A 20714-nucleotide genomic window follows, 5' to 3' on the forward strand; every position below is an offset into this window, starting at 1 on the left:
GCGGTGGAATGTTTTTTTCATTGTTGGTTTATATTTTGTCCGTCTGTCTACCTGCCTACAACGCCTTTGATCACCTTTATTGGTCGTTCACCTTTGACGCTCCAGACATTTGACCTCATTTGTTTGGAGCCGTAAATGAGAGGCCTACACGTGCATTTTGGGAAAGTGCCCAGAGGTGATTCTTATTAATGACAAACAGCCTTCACATTGAAAGTTTGTTTATCTTTCTCTTTAAACTGCTCAGCTATTACATCAAATTCAATGGGATCATCACAGTACCAAAATAAGAATGCAGTGATATACTAATTAAATTGGTATAAAAATGTGTAGGAGCATTAAAATATTTGTACATATACATGTTTTACATATTTTCATTCTCAGCTGCAGCTGATGCAGCATGAATGGGGGTCCATGATGCTGGCTCATTTTCAGAATAATGAGGGCTGTTGGAGGACAGACTGGATCATCTCAGAGGACAGTTTCGGATGGAGTCTGGTTCTTCTGGATCTCCAATAGGTGTCATTTCTTCACCTGCCTCCTTGGGGTTGTGGTTGATCCATTCCTGCCAGAGACATGCAAACACAACTATAGTATTGACAGAAGAGCAAGGTCTTCATTAAAGAAGAAAGCTGCTGCTGCAAATCTTTCAGGATCCTCCTAGGGCCTTCATTTAAGACATCATTCATTGCGTTATCTAAAGAATGGCCATTTATTTATTTTAAATCTTATATTTGAAAAAAAAATGTTGGCAAGATTAAGTTCAGAATAGAATGCTTTTGTCAAGACAGCTTTTGATTACACTGGGGAAGAATTTGAAAAAAACATTCTGGGTTAGATTTTTATGCTGAATTAAACTAAAATTGGCATGCTGATTCCAAAATTGCAGTCAATTTTTTTTCTCTAGCACATCAAGTTTTTTCTCCACAGCTTCCCCTCCAGATAAGCCACTGGTTAGCTTTAGTAAGACTTGCCAGGTGATTACAACTGGACTCAGAGTGTGGTGAGAGGTGTGCAGCTCCCAATAGGTCAGTACTGTCAAAGTCCTATAGGGGATGCTTTGAACTACCTATAGGGGATCCTATAGGTCAAAAACCTCATGTGATAAAGAAAAACTGAGATAAATTCTTCACCCAAAATTAGTTAAAAACAGTTGTCAGGCATAACTCAACAAAAATGGTGTTCCCCAGTGTTATTAAAGGCTGGTTCTTGGAAATTAATTCTTCTGTTAAATTTCCCTGTGTTCGAGTTGGCTTAATCTGAGGAGTATTTGTACTCACGTTGACACTGGCGTACCAGGATCTGGTTTTGCTGGGGGGTGAATTCTTGTGGGATTCCAGATGTTCCTTGTACTGGTCCGATTGTTTGAACCTCACAGCACACTGACTGCACTGAGTCTCCATGTAAAGCTCTTGTATAACGTTCTCATAACGCCTGGGGGTGGGAAATGATACCATTAAACACTGGGATCATCAAAAATGTGACTTTCAAACTTAAGTGTCAACATTTAACTCACCGCTTCATCTTTGTCTTTGAAAAGTCCCGGAGGTCAGGGGCCTCCTCCTCTGACTGGACTGCTAGATAATAAATAATAAATAAATATTGGAAATCAATGGGTCTGAGAAAGTTTCACAAGTTTGGGTTAATTTAATGAAACATTGAGAACATAAAGGTTGATGTTAAGGTGGATATTGTTTGTACAACTGACCTGCACTTGGGGTCCAGGTGCTGTTGCTGTGTGGGGCTTTGATGACACCGGCAGACAAAAGATATGCCAGCAGGTCATCAATGCTCTTCTGGCTGAGCCTTTTCTCCGGAGCGGGGACCTCTGGGAGTTTGATGACGCCGCTGTTCAAAAGTTTGGACAAGAGGTCATCAACATCCAACCGCGGGGCTGCAGAGACGCAAGCACAAGTCAATTACAAATGCTAATTTGCTATGACAGTATTCATGAAGGCAGAGGAACGTACGCTGGTGTCCGGCAGGCACGTTCCAGGTGGGATGCTGGACTGGCGCCTTGGGTCTCCTCGTGTCCACCTGATGGAGAAATTCCAGTTAGTTTGGGATGACTGACGAGCATATCAATGCTTAACAAGCTGCTCACCGGCTGTCTCGGGGTGATCTTGGGGAACAGGGGGTGGTTAAGGTGGCACGGTGCATACTCGTATGAATGCAGTTGGTGCACATTTGGTGGCTGTCTGCGGGACATCTGAGGAGCCATGTGGAAATAGTTTGGAGGGTCAGGTGGAGTGTGGAGCCAGCCCATTCCACCACTCACTGGTGGGTAGTGCATGTGGCCGCGAGGGCCCTCAAACCTTCTCCGGTCCACTACAAAACTCTGCTGAGGGGCTCTCCACTCATTTTCCTCCCAGTACAGTCTCTCTCTGCGTAGTTTTTTCATGTGCTCATCTTCCTCATAATTGTGGACACGTTTCCTTCTCCTGGAGTCATTCATGAGGCCCCCCCGAGGATGACTCCTTGCTGAAGTGTACTGATAATTCATCCTGTCTAAAGTGACGTGAAGAAAGTAAATCAAAGGAAGATGAATCAGTCAAAGTTTATTTATATAACACTTTGCAAAAACCAAAAAAGTGACCCAAAGTACAAGACATATGTGGACAAAACCCCAAACAATGAAAAGCACAGTGAACGTGTGCAACGCTGCGGGGTAATTACAGTAAGTATATAAATAAATAAAATAAGTAAAATTATAATTTTAATTATTATTCATTAAAGGAATAAAAAAGATATCTTGATACAAAGATGATTCTCAGAATAATAGAAGATGGAATGAGTCAATTTAAATAGATGCATCTTGTTTTAATTTATATAGGTCATAATCAGTGGTGGTGCAGATGTGGGGGGGGGGGGGGGGGGGGGGGCGGGGGTACATTGCTTCAACAATCTGAGATCAAAGCGAGCAAATGAAGGATCAGCCTACTTTATATGGAGTGCACATATGCCAACTCTTGCAAATCTAGTAATGCTGCACTCTTTTGCTAACTTTGAGCAGATTACAGTAACTTTAAGCAGAGGGCTAAGAATCGTCCTTTTCCTGCTTTAAAATATCACACACTGCCCTTAAAGTTTCAAGCTGATGTTTTTGATTTTGCAACACAGTAAACATAGTAAATAAGCAATCTGGTGTATTAAAAGAAACTGCTAAACTGTAATCATTCATTTAATCCACATTGGATTATTTTAGTCCTATTGCAGCAACTCTTACCTTGTTCAAAGGGTGGTCGTTTGTTGAATTGCAGGGTTTCACATATACAGGAACTGCCCCTCACCAAGATCAATGGTTTGATACTTGCATACATCAAAGCATGAAAGGATGTATAAAATTCTTTGATCTCAGAGGCACTGGGCGTGGCCAAACAGAGTAGGATTTAAAAAAAACCAAAAACACTTGCATCTTAAATTGTCCTTGTAAGGATCTATTTTTTTGTAGATGTTTTCCGCCGTTTTTCAACTAGGTAAACCTGATGAGCCTTAAATGATGAATGAATGACTTGAAGATATACTGAGATATGATAGATCGAGCTCAGGGGTCGGCAACCTTTAACACGCAAAGAGCCATTTCGACCCGGTTTCCACGGAAAAGACAACAGTGGGAGCCGCAAACACTTTTTGACATCTGAAAAGAAGATGTGTGTGTGTGTGTGTGTGTGCGCGCGCGCGCGCGTGCGTGCGTGCGTGCGTGTGTGTATACTATTTAAACTTGTAAATATTGTGTTGCTTATGAAATCCATGCAGTCCATCCATGTTTCAGAAAATTAAATTTTATTTATTAAATGAACACATTTTGAACTCTTACAAAAAATAAAATAAAAATCGCAGAGTTGAAGGTCTCTTTCAAATGAATTAAATGGCGTTTGCCGTCATCCTTTGAACTTTTGAAGCGTGTAGCGGAGCCTTGACCTGAATTTAAAAATACAATATTAAAAAAAAGAGGAAAAAGAGCACTATTTCATTGAACAATGAAATTAAATATCTGCAAAATAACTGCCTGAATATTTATTTACCCTGCGGGACTTCTGCTCCTGAACCTCTGCGCACGGCGTCTGCAAATCAGGGCTGTAGGAAGTCACTTTCATCTTTACGCAGGACAGTAAGCTGCCGTATGGGAGGCGTGAGCGGTGTTTGTTTTTAACATAGTTCATGGTGAAGAATAGCTGATGATTATAAAACACAGATCTAGTCTTTTTTTTCTCCTACTCTGCGCGCAATGTCTCACAACGGCTTTGCGTCTTGATTTCTCTCCCGCAGCGATCTCTCATTGGTAAATGAACCGCCTTTAGGATCATAAGAAATAAAATTTGGACTTTATAACTTCAAATAATGGCTAACTTAAATTGACCAAAGATGTGACATCAGGTTCTGTGTTATGGGAACTTCTCCAACATTGCGCAGTGTATTTTTGGTCTCTTCGCTGTTATTTATCCCTCTTCACGTCGACCTAAAACCTCTTTCACCGCCACAGAACCATGTGGTCAATCAGATGTTCGCTGATCAGTTTCATAAATTAAAAAATCAGCCCGAATCTGCAGAAATAAAGGTCTGTGTCTCGCTCACTCTGGTGTGGAGGCTGCTCTGAGATGCTGAAGGAGGGGGAGATGTCAGCTGACTGAGACGTTTACGTTCACATGCAAGTGATCGTTAAAGTTTTGTTTGTTTATAAAAAAAAATTAGTAAGTTAAATTTGATGAAAGCTATCGTTCTTGACTGTGTTAAAGTTAAAAATGCCTTCGAGCGAACGAATGATAAACAGATTTCTTTGTGTGTGTGTCATATCTGCCTGCTAACGCGTCAAGTGCTGCCAAACGTTTCTGAAGAAGGCGAATACTGATCACCGAAATTGCACAAGGTCTGAAGAAAGAAGCTAAAGACTTTGGCTTGATAAGAAGACATGATACACGTTTTTGAGACAAATAACATACACTTTAATCGGACACTTATAATTTATTTTCCCAAGCCATGAAGAGCCGCAACATAAGAATGAAAGGGCCGGAGCCGGAGGTTGCCGACCCCTGAAGTGAAATATTTTAAAATTTTAATTAATTCTGCCGTGTGATAGAATCTCATCCAAATATATGTATAGCACATTTCTAAATACATAATTTTACCAAGGTGCTGCACATTGATTTACGTATATTTACATATAAGAACAAGGTTAAGAAAAACAAAGTTAAAGGAAAATAATTTGACAGGAATAAATCAAAGGATAAGAAAGGACCATAAAAACCTGACTTTTCAGTACTTAAAAAAAATTAACTATTAGATTATTTGTCAGTAAGACTTGGATTGTGGTTGGTAGCCCGAGGACGTCTGAAGTGTTGTGGCTGTTATAGTTCCTTCTCGCCACTAGAGAGCTCTGTGGTTCAAGTAGAGTGCTGCTCCCTAAAGCGATTTCATAGCTTGATCAACAACCAAAGTTTCCTGTTTTTGTCCTGTTTTCTGTTTACAACAGACCATTCTGACATGTAACTGATCCCACCCACTTATTTGGGACCATTATGGTAACATATGCAAAAGAATAAAAGGGGGGTCTATTTAAATATATCAAAAACAAACAAAAAATTAAAATAAATTCTTAAATAGATGGGTAGCGAGTGAAGGAAAGCAGGGGTTGGGGGGATGTGGGCGTGCTTTCTGGTATATGTTAAAAGGTGAACAGCATCCTTTTTTTAAACCATCTGTACATCTGGTTTATTCCACTGTAAAGAGCATTACAGTAGATGAAGCCACCACTGAGAGACGCCTTAATACATTTTTTAGAGTCAAATATCATTAACATTGTTTATAGTCTGCACAGTTGTGATTCTGTCCTTAGACCCTTAAACTTTAAAACGTTTTAGGGAAAAAGAAGAAAGTGGCCTGAAGGACAGAAGACACCCTTCAGCACTAATATGTGAATTTATGTGACATGAATATGCAGTATAATTTTGGATATGGGAAGGGAAGAAGTGTAGGTGTCTTGTACCCAGCATTCTGAATCTACAGCAGCATTATTGAGCATTTCTGTGTTCACCAATGGCCGAATTCTTTCAGAAAATGTGTATTAAACAGAAAGTAATGGTTGAATTAAAAAGAAAATCATTGATGTAAGTTTTGGCTGAGGGTCATTCTAAATTTGTTAAAGCAGCACACACAGTGCTGCGGCAGTCATGACCTGGAGCTCACAGCATAAATAAGGTTGTCTTCTTTCTCCCTTGTTTCCTGACCTGTCACAAACTGCTGAGTGTTCTTCTCCAGCTTCCTGAAGATAGAAGGATACAAAGACATGGGAAACAGCAAGCAACCATCATAAACAAAGTTCAAACTATTAAGTTGAAAAAATGTGGGTTTGGAGCACCAAAAATGACCTAAAGGCATATATCGTATATGTAAATACATACATTGTGGTCAATACAAATTTGATCTACATTTATGCTTGGAGGTCTCTCTGTATTTTCCAGATGTTTTCATTTATTTTTGGTCACTATAAGCTGTGGTGGCCATTGCTGAACTTGAGGGCCCAACTTGCCATCAGTTCATGCAACACATTTTTTTTAATACCTGAAGAGAAATATTTTATCTTGTTAGCATCTTTTATCCTATTAGCATGTGTTATACTATATGTTTTGTTTTATGTTACAGTTAGTTTAGAAGTTAAGAATACTATATACTCTTTAGTAGGAATACACATAAGCAAGTCAGTTGACCCTTCCTTGACCTGAAGACTGGTCAGACAGTTGGAGCCAGCCAGACGGGAAAGGGTAGATCCCCATCGTAAAACATGACAACGTAGTTTATTGGTGTTGATAAGTTCCTTGGCAGGAATATGACTTCGGACCTGGCCATCTGGAGAAGATAATGGACAAGAAGGACCACACCAACACCAAAGGAGGCTGGAAGAAGAAGATGGGGTCATCCAAGAAGAAGGACTGGATTGGACTGAATTAGCATCAATAATTTACATATATCTTTCTATAAAAGACTGGGTCAAGGGATAGTTAGGTCGTCAGACTTCATGCCCTGACAATTGACTTTGTTGTTGCTAGGGTTATGAACTGGCCCAGAGCTCTGTAATATTTGTATCTTGAATTGATTCTGTTTGCTAAATACATTTGTTTGCTAAATACATTTGTTTGCTAAATACATTTTGAAATTGACATTTGTTTACTTGAAGTCTTCATTTAAAGAACACGCGGATTGGCAGTGACATACGAGAGGTACTGCAATCCAACATACCACATAGCAAAAGAGTGGTACCTCTTTATACCCTTCTGGGGAACCTCTTTTCTAAGGACATCCTCTTTGTTCCTGTTTACTGATGTCTCTGTAGACTTAGGTTTCTTATTCTTCTGCATGTTACCTATTTAATTAATCTTGGATCTAAATTCTTCAGATTTCCACAAATAGTTGATTATGTTCCATGACTTACTGGGCAAGCTGCAAAACACTGTTGCGTGTTTTCACGAAACTTTAAACATTTAAATGTTAGAAAGAAAAAAAAAATCCTGAATTTTTTTAAACTGACAAGGTGAATAATATCTAAATATTACATTTATTTCTCATGAGGATACTTGAAAAAGGAGCAAAAAGCTGATTAATAAAGGAAAATACAACTTTAAATAGGATTCTCCCACAATAAAACATTTTGAAATAAACCAAACAAAACACATGGCAAAACTTAACTACTAATTAATTAACTACGGCTCCATTAATAATGAGTTAAGATCTGGCATTTCCAGATGGAATCTCATCCCACAGGATATGAGTAATAGAATAGAAATAATATAGCTTCTTTATTTCTGGAGATATCTCACAAACAATTCGGCAAACAGAACGGCTGGATTTCAAGGTTCACTTGCAACAGTGGGGGATTGCAAAGGAAAAAAGCTGAAGTTCAGTAGAAGATGATGGAAAAGAATCATCCTACACCCCCAAAGCTGAATCTTTTTTCTCCTGATCTAAAGATCATTAAAAATCTGTGGATCGCCACCATCAAATCAAATCAAATCAATCTTTATTTCATAAAGCTTTGCTTTGTTCAGAAATCTCAAAGAGTTGGAAGATTTTTGCAAGGAAGAATGATCTCACTCAAGTGAGAACTGAAAGAGTCTTGGCCAAGCTAGGATACCATTAGCTTGGGATGCTACTGTAAATTAAAGTTGGCACTATGGTATGCTTGAAATAGGATCTTGAGTTTAATCAATTTAAAAGGTCAGCCAGCGATATTTACTGTATCAAAATCACCCACATGTTAATGTGATTAACTCTGGTGTGATGAGCCACGTTAAAATCTACTAGTTCTACATTTGCCCTGCTCATAACGACCTTCTAAAAAAGTCTTTTGTACCTCTGCTGTTGTTCCTGCTCTTAACCACATTGGAATAAAATGTAGCTTTTACAGATAAAATATACAACTACACAGTATATCAACCACCCAAACCAAACAAACCTTTAAAAACTTTCTATACTGTAATTCATCTTGTCTTTTTCTGTAACTTGAAACATGTCTTCTAAATTCAAGATTATTAATTTAATATCTAGCATGTGCTAATCAACTGAGGCATTTTTTTCTTTCAACCTTCATGGATTCTATCTATTTACTGTTCTCAGTCTTGTGTTGGTTGCTATAGTTACACACTATTACAATACGCTGCACTGGTTTTCCACCATCACGCTGTATAAAAGTGTGACAAATTGTTTAGGCAAAATAGGACAGTTGTTTTATCTAGTACATAAAAATGTTGGACTTTTTCAACTGGATTTTCCCAAAATATTTTGCTGTAAAACAAGGTTCATATTCTTTTGCCTAAAACAATGTCCTTGTCATATTTTATACACCTCATTTCCAGTGTGTTTTTTAAACTAACCCTGATCACAAAAACATGATGTTGGAATAAAAAAGACATCTTTCTATTGCGAGGCCATTTAGTAGAGTAGAAAATGAAAAAGTGGTTTGTGGTGTGACGAACTGATAAACAGCCGGTTCTCTCTTCTTTGCCTCTCTCGTGCTCAGCGTGGAGAATTTGGCCATTTCAGCATGTACAATTTCTAAAATGTCATGCATTAAATGTCCCTTTCCTTCAGCTTTTAAATGAATCCATCAAGTCCTCCCCTGTAGTTCACTGCTAAACTGGCAGGAGGGTTGTTCACCTTCACCTCACTCATTTTAAAGCCCATCTCTTTCATTTAACCCGTCTTTCTTTTTAATTTGTTTGTTCCTCTAAATTCTGCCTTCGGAACTGCGACAGGGACTCACTATGTTGTGGTGGCTGGCGGGCGTATTGAGCTGCGTGCTGCTGGTGGCGGTGATCATCTTCTTCTGGACCACTGGGCAGCGCTATAAGGTGTTCAGGGAGAAGAGCCTGAGACCTCCAGGACCCTTGGTAACAGACAAGAAACAGAGAGATGACAGACTGAAGAAAGGTGAGAAAAACTCTGCGGTTAAACACAATTCTGATGGTAATTTAGTAAAACAGTGGAAAACTGTGGAGTAAATTTTACTCCTCTTCATCCTGTTTGCCACATAAACAGTTCTTACTTAATAGACATTATTTATATATGTTTCCAGTATGATGCATCATTTGAACTCATTTTTTTCTAAAACTCTGGAGCCTCTTAGACTGAACCAGTAGACTGGAATGTGGTTTGGTTGCTCTTGACAACATACCGGTAGTTTCTTAATACCTCTGACATGCATCTTTGGTGTTCACATCCACATTGGATTGTTAGAATCTGTCCATACGTTTTATTCCATATAAATGTATCTTGTGTCTGACTAACTGCTGGGTTGATGTGAAACTCCATTTTCATGTTACTAAATTGGGCAAAATTGTAAATTTTAGTCATCCTCTGGTCTTAGAAAGGAACATTAGCAGGATTTGTCATCAATATAAATCAACCATAGCTATACAGAATCCCATAGCAATCAATTAATAAACACACTGACTGACTAAGCAACCGACAGATTTACACCCTTGGGCCTATAGCGGTCCCACACAGCATGGATTGTTCCTCTTTTCCCCTTATGACCAGTTTTGAGCACACAAGAGACTGTTTAAACTGTTCAGTGGGCGTTGTACTATGGTTTATGTGAAGGCTCAATAAGATCAAATATTCCAGTAATGACTTTGTGTTTGCTCAGCATTGAAATTCTATTCTCTTACACTGTATCTCAGACTGGACTAGGAGGTCTCACACTGGTTAAACAGTTCAAACTCTTCATCTACAACAACATTAACCAAAGCCTGACAAATAAATCAGTCTGATTTCTATCTTATAAAACTCTATTATTATTGATTTAACAAATGTTTAAAACAGCTCAAAAAGCCAATAAGGGACAACATGTGTTTGTATTTGAAGGAATTTCATCAATTTTTGATCTATTATATTCATAAAGTGGACCTGTGCAGCCCACTCAGGTCTTTAGACCTTACCTTGATCAGATTGGAAATAATAAAATTTAGAGATAATCAAAGTGTGTTTTTATTGGCGTGACAGACAAGTGGTTACACAAACCACAACAGTATTAAATACAATAAAAGCTGTTATAAAGTACTTGAATGATTGTGAATATAAAAACCTGCATTTTTATCATCAGCAGATTTGAGTTGGGGTTTTTTTCCCATGGAAAAATGTCACAAAAGCATTCTGAATGAAAAACTGGCAGGCTGATTTGGAATTGCACACCTGTGTGCAGGTTTTCGTGTGGATCGAGTACCTGAAGCCCTGGACGCCATCATCATTGGCAGTGGTGTGGGAGGGTTGACAGCAGCAGCTCTTTTAGCCAAGGCAGGGAAGAGGGTTCTAATCCTGGAGCAACACGATCAGGCTGGAGGATGCACACACACCTTTGAGAATAAAGGATTCGAATTTGACGTGGGTAAGCCGAGGAACTTGCATGTAGCCGCATTTATGCTCCAACAGCGGTATTTTGTAAAGCTCACTTGTCAAAATAAGTACATACAAAGATGATTCTGTTATCTACAGTATAAATGTGTCACGTGATGGCTATTTTACATGCCAGTAAAATAGCAGCAATTTGATTATTTTATGTCAATGTTTAAAATGAAGATATGAAATAAATGTTTAATTGTTTTGCCTGTAACTTTCCCACCCTTCATAGGGTGAACATTTAAACTAAAGTGGGGTTGATGATATCATGATATAATTAGTCTGAAATTCGACACTAAAACTCAAACAACAAAGGCATATTATACTTCCCAAGATTAAGGGTAAAAATGCATAACCACCCTCCAAAATCTAAGCTCAAAGCCATTGAGTCCAAATGCACATTTGTGCCAAATTTAGAGACAAGCCATGAAAGTGTTGTAGGGTTGTTTTCACAGTCTGGGATGGCAGACAACCACACCAGCAAAAGAGCTGTTTAACTCAATGATTGGGACTATTATATAACCAAATATTGATAAGTGATAACTGACAGAGTTAGTTATTTGCATTCTGATGTGGTTCATCTGCTTTTTATATCACATCACCAGCCATTAACATAGGTTTGAAAAAAAGCAAACACTAATTGGACAGCACATCTACACATGTGAAGTACAGGAATTAACAGCCCAGAATATCAGCCAAGCTACATTATCTCTATGTATCACCATGTATCAAGGTCCTGTCTCAAAAATGTTTTTTTTATACATTAAGAGTAAACATCAGGTGATCTACCTAAAACATTAAATGTTCCTGACAGTTGCTTGACAAACTTGCTGAACAAATAAACAGCAACAACATATAAATCATTGTTATAAACTTAATCCAATCTCTTTTGTCCATCTAAAGACACATTTTTTAATTAGAGCCTAAACCTGTGTGTGTCTTAACAAACATAATATGTGTCTGCAGGCTTTGTTTGCTGATGAATCGATGCCATGAATGAAAATGAATTACATTTTTTACTGATTTAAGGTTTTTTTGTTTGTTGTAGTGTGATGTTTAATAGATGTTATTGAATAACTCAAGTTGACTCTCTGCTGTCCACCGCCAGGTATACATTATTTAGGGCAGCTTCATGAAAACAGCCTGCTGAAGGTTGCACTGGATCAGATCACGGAGGGACAGTTGCAGTTCACGCAGCTGGAGGAGCACTTTGACACGCTGCTCCTGGGGCCACCTGACCAGCGCAGGTACAGGCCAGGCCTTCAACCGCGACACCTAATGCACATATGTGGGATCTGTGAATTTCCACGGTCCTTCTGAGTCTCTGATACACCCTCCTCCTGTCACTGCCAGGGAGTATCACATCCATGCAGGGAAGACTGAGATGGCAGCCAGCCTGAAGAAGCAGTTCCCCGGTGAAGAGGACGCAATCGATGAGTTCATGAAATTGATGAAGGTATATGGACAGGAAATGTTGGACCACATGCACTGTATTTTGCAAGTTTAAATGCTAATTTTGAGAGACATTTCCACGAGGTAGGGTGAACATAAGTCTTCTTCAAAAAGTTCTTTGATTTGTAGTTCTATAGGTTGAATCGGCACAGATCTAGCTAATACACGTCCTCATCGAAATATCCCAAGGGCATCTGGCCTCAGCCCTTTGTCCATGCTGACAAAAACCAGAGGGAAACAGGATGTGGCTCCCAGCAGAACCTTTCATTTCTCTCTTTACTAATCTCTGCAATAACAGGAAATGGAGCTTCTTTCTATTTCACTCCGCTAATAAGGTTTCAAATTCTCTATAATATTACAGTTGACTGAATTATTTGGTATGTTGGGTAAAAGAATTACATGATTAAACTATAATGATTGAGAAATTAAACAATAATGATCTGGCAGTATATGATTTATGAGAATGAAAACTGAAATTAGGCATTCTAGACTATCATTACACCTGATCAAATCAAACACGGAGTTAAATTTCACTTTTTCTTCTGTCTGAATTTACATTTAAAGTACCTCATGGCTACAGTCAGAATTCTCTGGCTTTCCATCTTGTTCATGACCACCACAATTAGAAAAGCTTCTAAGGCCTTATGTTCCCTGCTGTGTAGGTGTCACCATTTAACTTTTAACTTCTCAGATTTTTCTTTAGAGGATCTTCACCGTGGACGAAGAGTTTGTTCTGAGAAATTAGCCCGATGAGCCAAATAAATTATTATTGGGCAAAAGTCACAGACCAAGAAAAATGCTGAATTTGAAAGCCCCTTGGGAATAAACTTTAAGTTTAATTAAAATAGTGAGGATTCACACAATGTGGAAGAAAAGCAGGTTTTCAGTAAGGGATGAGAGAGGCAATAAGACAGAATGAGGGAACTCATCTTCTCGTCTCATCTTCTTTTGATTGCATTTCTCACAAGGTGACATATAAACAGTTTTTATATATTTTCATACATGTAACTGTGTTTTCCCACATCCTTTAGACAGCCTCACAGCAGACACCACTTGTGGCGATCTTGAAGATCATACCATATTGGATGGTTAACTTCCTGGTTTGGACTGGATTCTTGGATCGCATATCTTCAGTGTTCTCTCTTGCAGCAACCACCCACTCAGAAATCATATCCAGGATAACACAGAACAAAGATCTGCAGACACTTTCTGCCTATCTGTTTTATGGTACTCACTCACTCACTCACTCACTCACTCACTCACTCACTCACTCACTCACTCACTCACTCACTCACTCACTCACTCACTCACTCACTCACATGTAACTTTACACAACATGCAATCTGTATTTCTTAATTTATCGTTTTCAGGTGTCCCCCCAAAGGAATCCAGCTTCCTTATCAATGCTCTCCTCCTTCACCACTACAAGCGGGGTGCCTACTATCCTCGGGGGGGTGCCAGCGAGTTTGCCTTTCACATCATTCCTGTCATTCAGCAGGCAGGGGGAGCTGTACTGGTCAGGGCCCCAGTTCAACGGATCCTACTGAATCAGCATGGAAAGGCTTGTGGTAAGAGAGTGTTCAAGACTGTACAGGCAAAGACAAGCTGACTTTCATCCCAGTAAGAAGCTATAATTTAACCATAAACCCTCACCATGAATCCAGATTGCACACAATCTTTATGATTATGCTGATGAGAGGCCATGAAAACATACACAATAGTGGCTATAAGGACTGAATAGTGGACTTAGCTAAATGTCCCTCCCCACCAAAGGGATATCCAACACTGGTTTAGTTTGTACCTTAAAAAGGAAAAAAGACAAAAAGTGATGTGATAGACGAGTTCTGTTTACATTAATTTAAGAAGAGAAGTAAAAAAAATGTCCTTCTTTACTTAGGATCAAACTATCATGGTCCAATGTGCAATCTACTTTAGCTCCAATCTACTCACCCAAATATTGCAAAGAATTCTAAATATTTAATATGAGTTGTATGTTGCCAGGGGTTACAGTGCAGAAGGGGCAAACAGAGGTTGAGGTCCTTGCTCCAGTTGTCATCTCCAATGCTGGAATCTTCAACACTTTCCAGAAATTTCTGCCTAAAGAAATTCAGGATAAACCAGGTAGAATAAAGCATAAATAATGGTCAGATATCATTTTAATTCATCTTGTCTGTATCCTGCCATCTTGTTCCCAGAGGTTCAGTCGTTGCTGGGTATGGTGCGTCACGGTATGGGCTCCTTCTTAGTATTTGTTGGTCTGGATGGGTCCAAGGAGGAATTGGGCATTGTTTCAACTAACTTCTGGATGTATAAAGGCAATGATTTAGATTCTCTGTAAGTATTTGTTGTTACTTTTGTGTAAATGTTTAACGGTTGAATGACTCTAAAGGAGTGAACCTCTGTTTGTGTCAAGAATGGAGAGCTACTTTTCACTGAGCAGAGAGGAGGTCCTAGGGAATATTCCCATGATGTTCATAACCTTTCCATCAGCTAAAGACCCCACAGCCAACATCAGACACCCAGGTAACGCATTCAAATGTAAAGCCACTTAAGCTTGTTTTCATATTGGATGTTAAATTCATTCATTTAAGACACACCATTCATGCTGTGTATTCCCATCTGGAAGATTTTTCAAAAGATCCGAAGCAGCAAATTCTCAATCTTTGGAGGGGATGTTCCATTTGATAAACCATCAACTTTATCTCAGGGTTTTCCCACCATTTATGAGATAATAAAAGCTAATTTTATAAAATTACTAGCTTTAACTTGCTTTTTTGACCTGAAATTGACCTGTTGACTTCTGAAGAGCTGATGCCTAGTAAGCAAAGCAAAAGATAATTGCCAGCTTTTCAACGTTACAAATTGGGTTACTCTCAAAAAAAACTATCATCAACATATAATCTAGTATATACAAGACAGTAAATATGAATAAACCATGCCTTGATGTCTGCTGTACTTCTTGTGAATACTTTTCCTCATTCAATCACAAATTGGGCATTTATTTTAAAAGACACATAGTTATCAATGGAAACACATGTGACCACACCCTTCCCTTCCCGTCACATTGCCCTGCAGGTAAGTCCTGCATGACTTTGCTGACCATGGCTCGCTATGAGTGGTTTGAGGAATGGGAGGGGACAAAGCTTGGGAAGAGAGGACAAAACTATCTGGATCTGAAGAACAGCATGGCTCAAGAGCTGCTAGACTGGGCACTGGTCATCTTTCCTCAGTTAAAGGATAAGGTGTGTATCCATATTTGTAATGGCAGGCTAGCATTTCTGTGGCTCTTATATATATATATATATATATATATATGTATATATATATATATATATATATATATATATATTTATTACCTGGAAGAGGTGGTTTGTAAAAAAAAAAAAAAAAAGTAGCCAATCAAGTTAATTTATCAGCAAACTCTATTTGTACAATTTCCTGCAACCTAAAATAATTGACATTTTCCAGTTGTCAAAAAGTTGCTGGATAAACTCATCCTGATTTATTCATTTTATTTAATATAGTCTTAACTTCTTCGTTCTGTGTATCTCTTTGCATGTTTCAGGTCGTGATGATGGATGCTGCTACTCCTCTAACTAATGCGCACTATTTGGGTGCTCCACGAGGTGAGATGTACGGTGCAGAACACAATTTGGAGCGCTTCACTCCAGAAACTGTAGCGAGGACAAGACCGCAGACACCCATTAGTGGACTCTACCTGACAGGTGAGCTGCGCAGGGTCTCACGTGAGAATTCAATACTCTTCTAACGCTGCTTAATGTGTCTGTCAAGAGCAATTATTTGCAAAATGGGCTTTAAAATGTACTTATTTAGTTCTAAACTACTTTTTTTTTGCTGTCATTTTTAAAAGAGATGCTGGTCTTGGTGTTTCTGTGTGTTTAGGTCAGGATGTTTTCTGTAACGGTATGGCGGGGGCTCTGCACGGTGGACTACTCTGTGCTTCTGCTGTCCTCAATCAGATCCTTTACATTGATCTCCTCGCCTTGAAGAACCGCCTCAAGCACAATCACTCCAATCTCAAGCTTCCCTAGTGAGAGGGTGATTGGTTCAACACATTAAATAAACTTTCCCCAGAATTTTTTGATCTTCTATTAATATTAGGGTCCATTCAGTGTTTAGATTTTAATAAGCATGATGAGCATCTTCGTAGGTCATTCAGAATGTGCCAGGTGAGAAACCCCTTTGGAGACGCTTCCGTGGTGCAAATTTAAAAAAAAAAAAATAAAGGTTTATGCTGTATGTTGGAAACATATTAATAATTGCATGTTTAATCCATGAAAGCCAAGTCATGATATTTTTTTCCGTTCCGTTACAAACTGAATATGAATGTATAAAAATTACATTGCAAGATTTAATACATTACTTTTTGTCTTTGAACCAAAGATGGTAATGATTGACAGATGCAACTCTCAATATTGTGTAACAAAAATTGTCTCTTAAATGTGATGTACTGTAAATCCGACCCACACTGCGGCCTTCCCAGTGAAAACAAAACCAAAAGTTTATTTAAAGCAAGGATTTGGTTTTTTCAAAAGGAAGTGAGAAGCTGTTATGAGGTTAAGAATTGTCATTTGTTGGCGTTTCTGGTATCAGCCTGTATTTACTCCCAAAATACTTCAAAGATTGCAGTACAGCCAGCCATAAATTTCATCCTAAGATTTTACTACTCACAATCCCTCCATTTTCAGCAAGCAAAACACATTAAAGATATTGATTGCAAGATTGTGGATAAAATTTACATGGCGTGATTTGCCTAGTAAACATTTCAAAATATACATTTGATGTTGTAATTAGGTACAATTAAATTGCTAAGAGGATTCTAGATTTTAGTAGTGTAATATACAGTATGTGTTGGTTTCCAATAGTATCTAAGTACCATTATCCATTACCTTAAAAAAACATTGAAGCATGTCTTTTCATCTACACATGAATAAGAAATAAAGAAATGGGTTCATTCCAATATCATTTGCAGATGATTGTCAGAAGACTGGAAATGTGTGTAGATTCTCTCCTCTCCTTTTCTTTCAAGCTGAAGATCTTCCCATCAGCCTGTTTCCTCCACGTCACCATTATTCCTTGACTCAGGCCGTGTTGCTTGAGTGTCTGTCTGAACTGAAGAACACAGACATTTTATTCTTTACTCCAAAAAAAGAACACATAAGAAATACACATGTATTTCATCAGGTGTGTTACTACAAAAAAGAAAATCAATTAAGAAATATTAACAATGTATTCAACTTTATTGATATAGTGTCTGTTACAAACAAAATTGTCTCTAGGTCCTTTACAGAATCCTGGGGCCTGACCCCCAACAAGCAACAGTGGCAAGGAAAAGGATCTCGTTAAGAGGAAGATCTCTTCAGCAGGTCCAGGTTCATATGGGGGATCCTCAGGTGCATACATAGAATGAGAGCAAAGATGATGGCCAAATCTATGGCCAAATTTAGATCACATATATTTAGATTACCACAGAGTTTACATTCACTGTAAAGAGTTTTCAAACAGGCTGAATGAGTCCACTTAAAAAATGCACAGTATTTTGAGACTTCAACTGGACCCTGATGAAGGAAATAAAAGTCTAAATGTACCATAATGGATAGGGTGCAGGCTCGATATAAATCCAATTTAACAATACTATTCTTAATGTTGCACCCATAAATCTAATTTCCTTGATCAAAATAAGATTTGTCCCATTTTGGTTGCAAACATGGTCATAATATTCTGCTTGTTCTTCAACATTACCTGTTGCAAGATGATTTCTGCTGCATCCTCCAGGTTGACAGAAGAATGCTGCACACTTACTTCCACTCTCACAATCTGTCTTTTCTCTTAAAAAAGCAGGTGAATAATACGTTTATGAGATATACACATTCTATCTATCTATCTATCTATCTATCTATCTATCTATCTATCTATCTATCTATCTATCTATCTATCTATCTATCTATCTATCTATCTATCTATCTATCTATCTATCTATCTATCTATCTATCTATCTATCTATCTATAAAACTCACCCATTTGACAGACACTGAAGCGCTCTGAATCACAACTGCTGACTCTCATCTTGTTTTTATAAAAGACCCCACAGGAAGTCCGATTCCTGGCATGTGTTTCATTAATATTGGTCTTCGCACGCAGGAAAGAAGTGGAGCTTCCATCTGACCACTTCCAGGGGCCTCTGTAAAGGCCTATCCATATTTGTCGGCTACTGCTTATTAACTGTATTTGCTCATTGTCAGATTTGTCCCTCACGCTGGCCAGATCAGTATAGTGCTGCCTGCAGTAGCTCTGAGCATCCATCCAGGACATGGGCTTGTTCACAAAAATGAAGCTGGGCAAAATTGGGCTTTTATCTGGAAAATGGAAAAATGTTACACACCAATTATTAAAAAGGGTTTCAAAGCAAGTTGATGTGACATTACCTGATGTTAAACATCTAACCATTTTAGTGGAAAGCATTGAAAAAATGCGTGTTTCTCACCATTGTAACAGACAAACGTATATGGATTCAGGCAGAATGCATCATTCCATGAACCATTCTCATTCATTCTTGCACAGTTCTGCTGACCGCCGTTGTTGTTGGGTTGATTAGATTTCCACATCCTGAACTCTGCACCTTTGTTAACATAAAAGTCATCCTTTTCCAGTGACCAGCTCCAGCTATCAACATCCAAGGACAGACCCAGCCAGATTTTTTCCAGAGCAACTGAACTGGCAATATTCTTCAGCTCAGACACATCCTGCTCACTGTGAACTGAGCCCAAATCAGCACTGAACTCCTCCCTGCAGTGGCTTTGTGCATCTGTCCACTTCATTTTTCTCTTCACTAGGTTGTAGTTACCAGCAAAACAGGCAGGTAGGAAACACAGTCCTGTGAACAGAACCAGAGCTTCACTGTTGTAACTCATCACATATAAATGGGTTTTCTGTACAACACTTTTATGGGATTTATTTGGTGGAGATCAAAATTTGGGACATTTTTTGCCTCCAAGAAACAAAGACTTCCCTTAAAATCTGTGCATGTGTTTCAGAAACTGAATTATTAGAAAACATAGTAAAACATTCACAACAGCAAAGGGCACACCACACTACGCTTTGTGGTGATAACACAAATCAACTTTGTTCTGAATTAACTAAACATAGCCAATTTGACCAGTCAATTAGAACTTTGAGTGAGCAGATTTTGTTATATTTGAAGAATTGGTTGTAAAACTGAAGAGGAAATTTTTGGTTCTAAGCAAGTAATTATAAATCACAAATGTTTTCTTTAAAAAGCTTCCACAGTGCTCTGATTTTAAAAATGAATACTGAAAAACTCACAGCTGATCATCACATAAATCATGTTTAATGCTTGAGAATGTTCACATTTCAGGTCCCGCATTTAAAATGCAATGATGGACAACATTTAGAGAAAAGAGGATTCAAAGGAGATTTTCTTATTGATCTCACCTGAGATGTGACATTATATGTATATTGTTTTTTTAAGAATGCATTGAATTTCACTAACCTGATAGGAAAATGATACCAGTTTTCAGCCCCATCTCAGGCGAGAATGTTCTCATGATGCTGGAATAAAAAGAGAAGAGCAAAATCTGAACAAGAGCCTGAACAAGAATGTTGTCATTTGCTGCAGCTTTGAATGTGGCTTCAAATCCTCTGCCCTATCTAATGTCACTGCACTTTGCAATAATGCCCAATTTGGTTACTATGCAAAGACATGATGGGATGTTTTTATTGCGCCACCAATAGATTGTTGCATTGCTACATTTTTTTCCCAGTAATTTATCCCTAAAATTCATAAAGGTTCATAAAGTTGTCAATGAAAAAAAAATCACTTTTAGTCTAACAACCAAATCCAGCAAAGCTGAAGGAAAATGGAGCCTCTTACACATCAGTGTTGTGGTTTCCAGACCAGCTGTTAGACAAATGAGTCCAGATCCTTGCATACACAAATATCTGACAGAGGAGACTTTGACCATGCAAGGGCAATTCTTATCCATCCATCCATCCATCCATCCATCCATCCATCCATCCATCCATCCATCCATCCATCCATCCATCCATCCATCCATCCATCCATCCATCCATCCATCCATCCATCCATCCATCCATTCATCATAGCACTTACTGTATTGTGTTAATGCAACCCTGACAGCAGAAATGTCAGGGTTGGATAGGATGAATAAATCATTCTATAAGATAATGATATGCCATTTTAAAGGTATTTGACTTAGGGTACCTCTCACGACTCACACGAGACAGCATTTACGGAAATAATTTGTATTTCATTTTAATGAACATTAATGCTTTTGTTTCACAGTGAATCCACAGTGAAGCCATCTGATGAATAGGAT

The 20714-nt window shown here is 38.4% G+C and overlaps 2 protein-coding genes across 3 annotated transcripts; one reads left to right on the forward strand and one right to left on the reverse strand.

Moving 5' to 3' along the window:
- The first annotated feature begins 9050 nt into the window (after positions 1-9050).
- Positions 9051-17311, forward strand: LOC130515137 (all-trans-retinol 13,14-reductase-like). The gene is made up of 12 exons (XM_057015185.1): positions 9051-9417; positions 10691-10873; positions 11993-12131; positions 12238-12340; positions 13368-13563; positions 13707-13904; positions 14338-14457; positions 14532-14670; positions 14750-14859; positions 15412-15578; positions 15902-16061; positions 16240-17311. Exons 1-12 carry the CDS (start codon positions 9252-9254, stop codon positions 16386-16388), a joined length of 1830 nt encoding a protein of 609 aa, XP_056871165.1. The 5' UTR covers positions 9051-9251; the 3' UTR covers positions 16389-17311.
- On the reverse strand, positions 17158-20352 carry LOC130515139 (macrophage mannose receptor 1-like). Of its 2 annotated transcripts, none has more exons than XM_057015191.1 (5): positions 19868-20352; positions 18842-19231; positions 18375-18713; positions 18100-18185; positions 17158-17469 (listed from the first exon to the last, which is right to left on the reverse strand). In XM_057015191.1, exons 1-5 carry the CDS (start codon positions 19920-19922, stop codon positions 17320-17322), a joined length of 1020 nt encoding a protein of 339 aa, XP_056871171.1. In that variant the 5' UTR covers positions 19923-20352; the 3' UTR covers positions 17158-17319. The 2 variants fall into 2 exon arrangements, with proteins under 2 accessions (XP_056871171.1, XP_056871172.1); XM_057015192.1 differs by having other exon boundaries at positions 17335-17788.
- Between the last annotated feature and the right edge of the window lie 362 nt (positions 20353-20714).

The sequence above is a fragment of the Takifugu flavidus genome, chromosome 18, assembly GCF_003711565.1.
Source record: "Takifugu flavidus isolate HTHZ2018 chromosome 18, ASM371156v2, whole genome shotgun sequence".
NCBI classification, from domain to species: domain Eukaryota; kingdom Metazoa; phylum Chordata; class Actinopteri; order Tetraodontiformes; family Tetraodontidae; genus Takifugu; species Takifugu flavidus.

Coding starts and splice junctions, on each gene's coding strand:
- LOC130515137 (XM_057015185.1), top strand. CDS start 9,252: ATGTTGTGGTGGCTGGCGGGCGTATTGAGCTGCGTGCTGCTGGTGGCG. Junction 12,341..13,367: donor AGTTCATGAAATTGATGAAG/GTATATGGACAG, acceptor CACATCCTTTAG/ACAGCCTCACAGCAGACACC. Junction 13,905..14,337: donor TCAGCATGGAAAGGCTTGTG/GTAAGAGAGTGT, acceptor GTATGTTGCCAG/GGGTTACAGTGCAGAAGGGG.
- LOC130515139 (XM_057015191.1), bottom strand. CDS start 19,922: ATGAGAACATTCTCGCCTGAGATGGGGCTGAAAACTGGTATCATTTTC. Junction 19,232..19,867: donor TGGTATCATTTTCCTATCAG/GTTAGTGAAATT, acceptor TTCTGTTCACAG/GACTGTGTTTCCTACCTGCC. Junction 18,714..18,841: donor TACGTTTGTCTGTTACAATG/GTGAGAAACACG, acceptor TCCATTTTCCAG/ATAAAAGCCCAATTTTGCCC.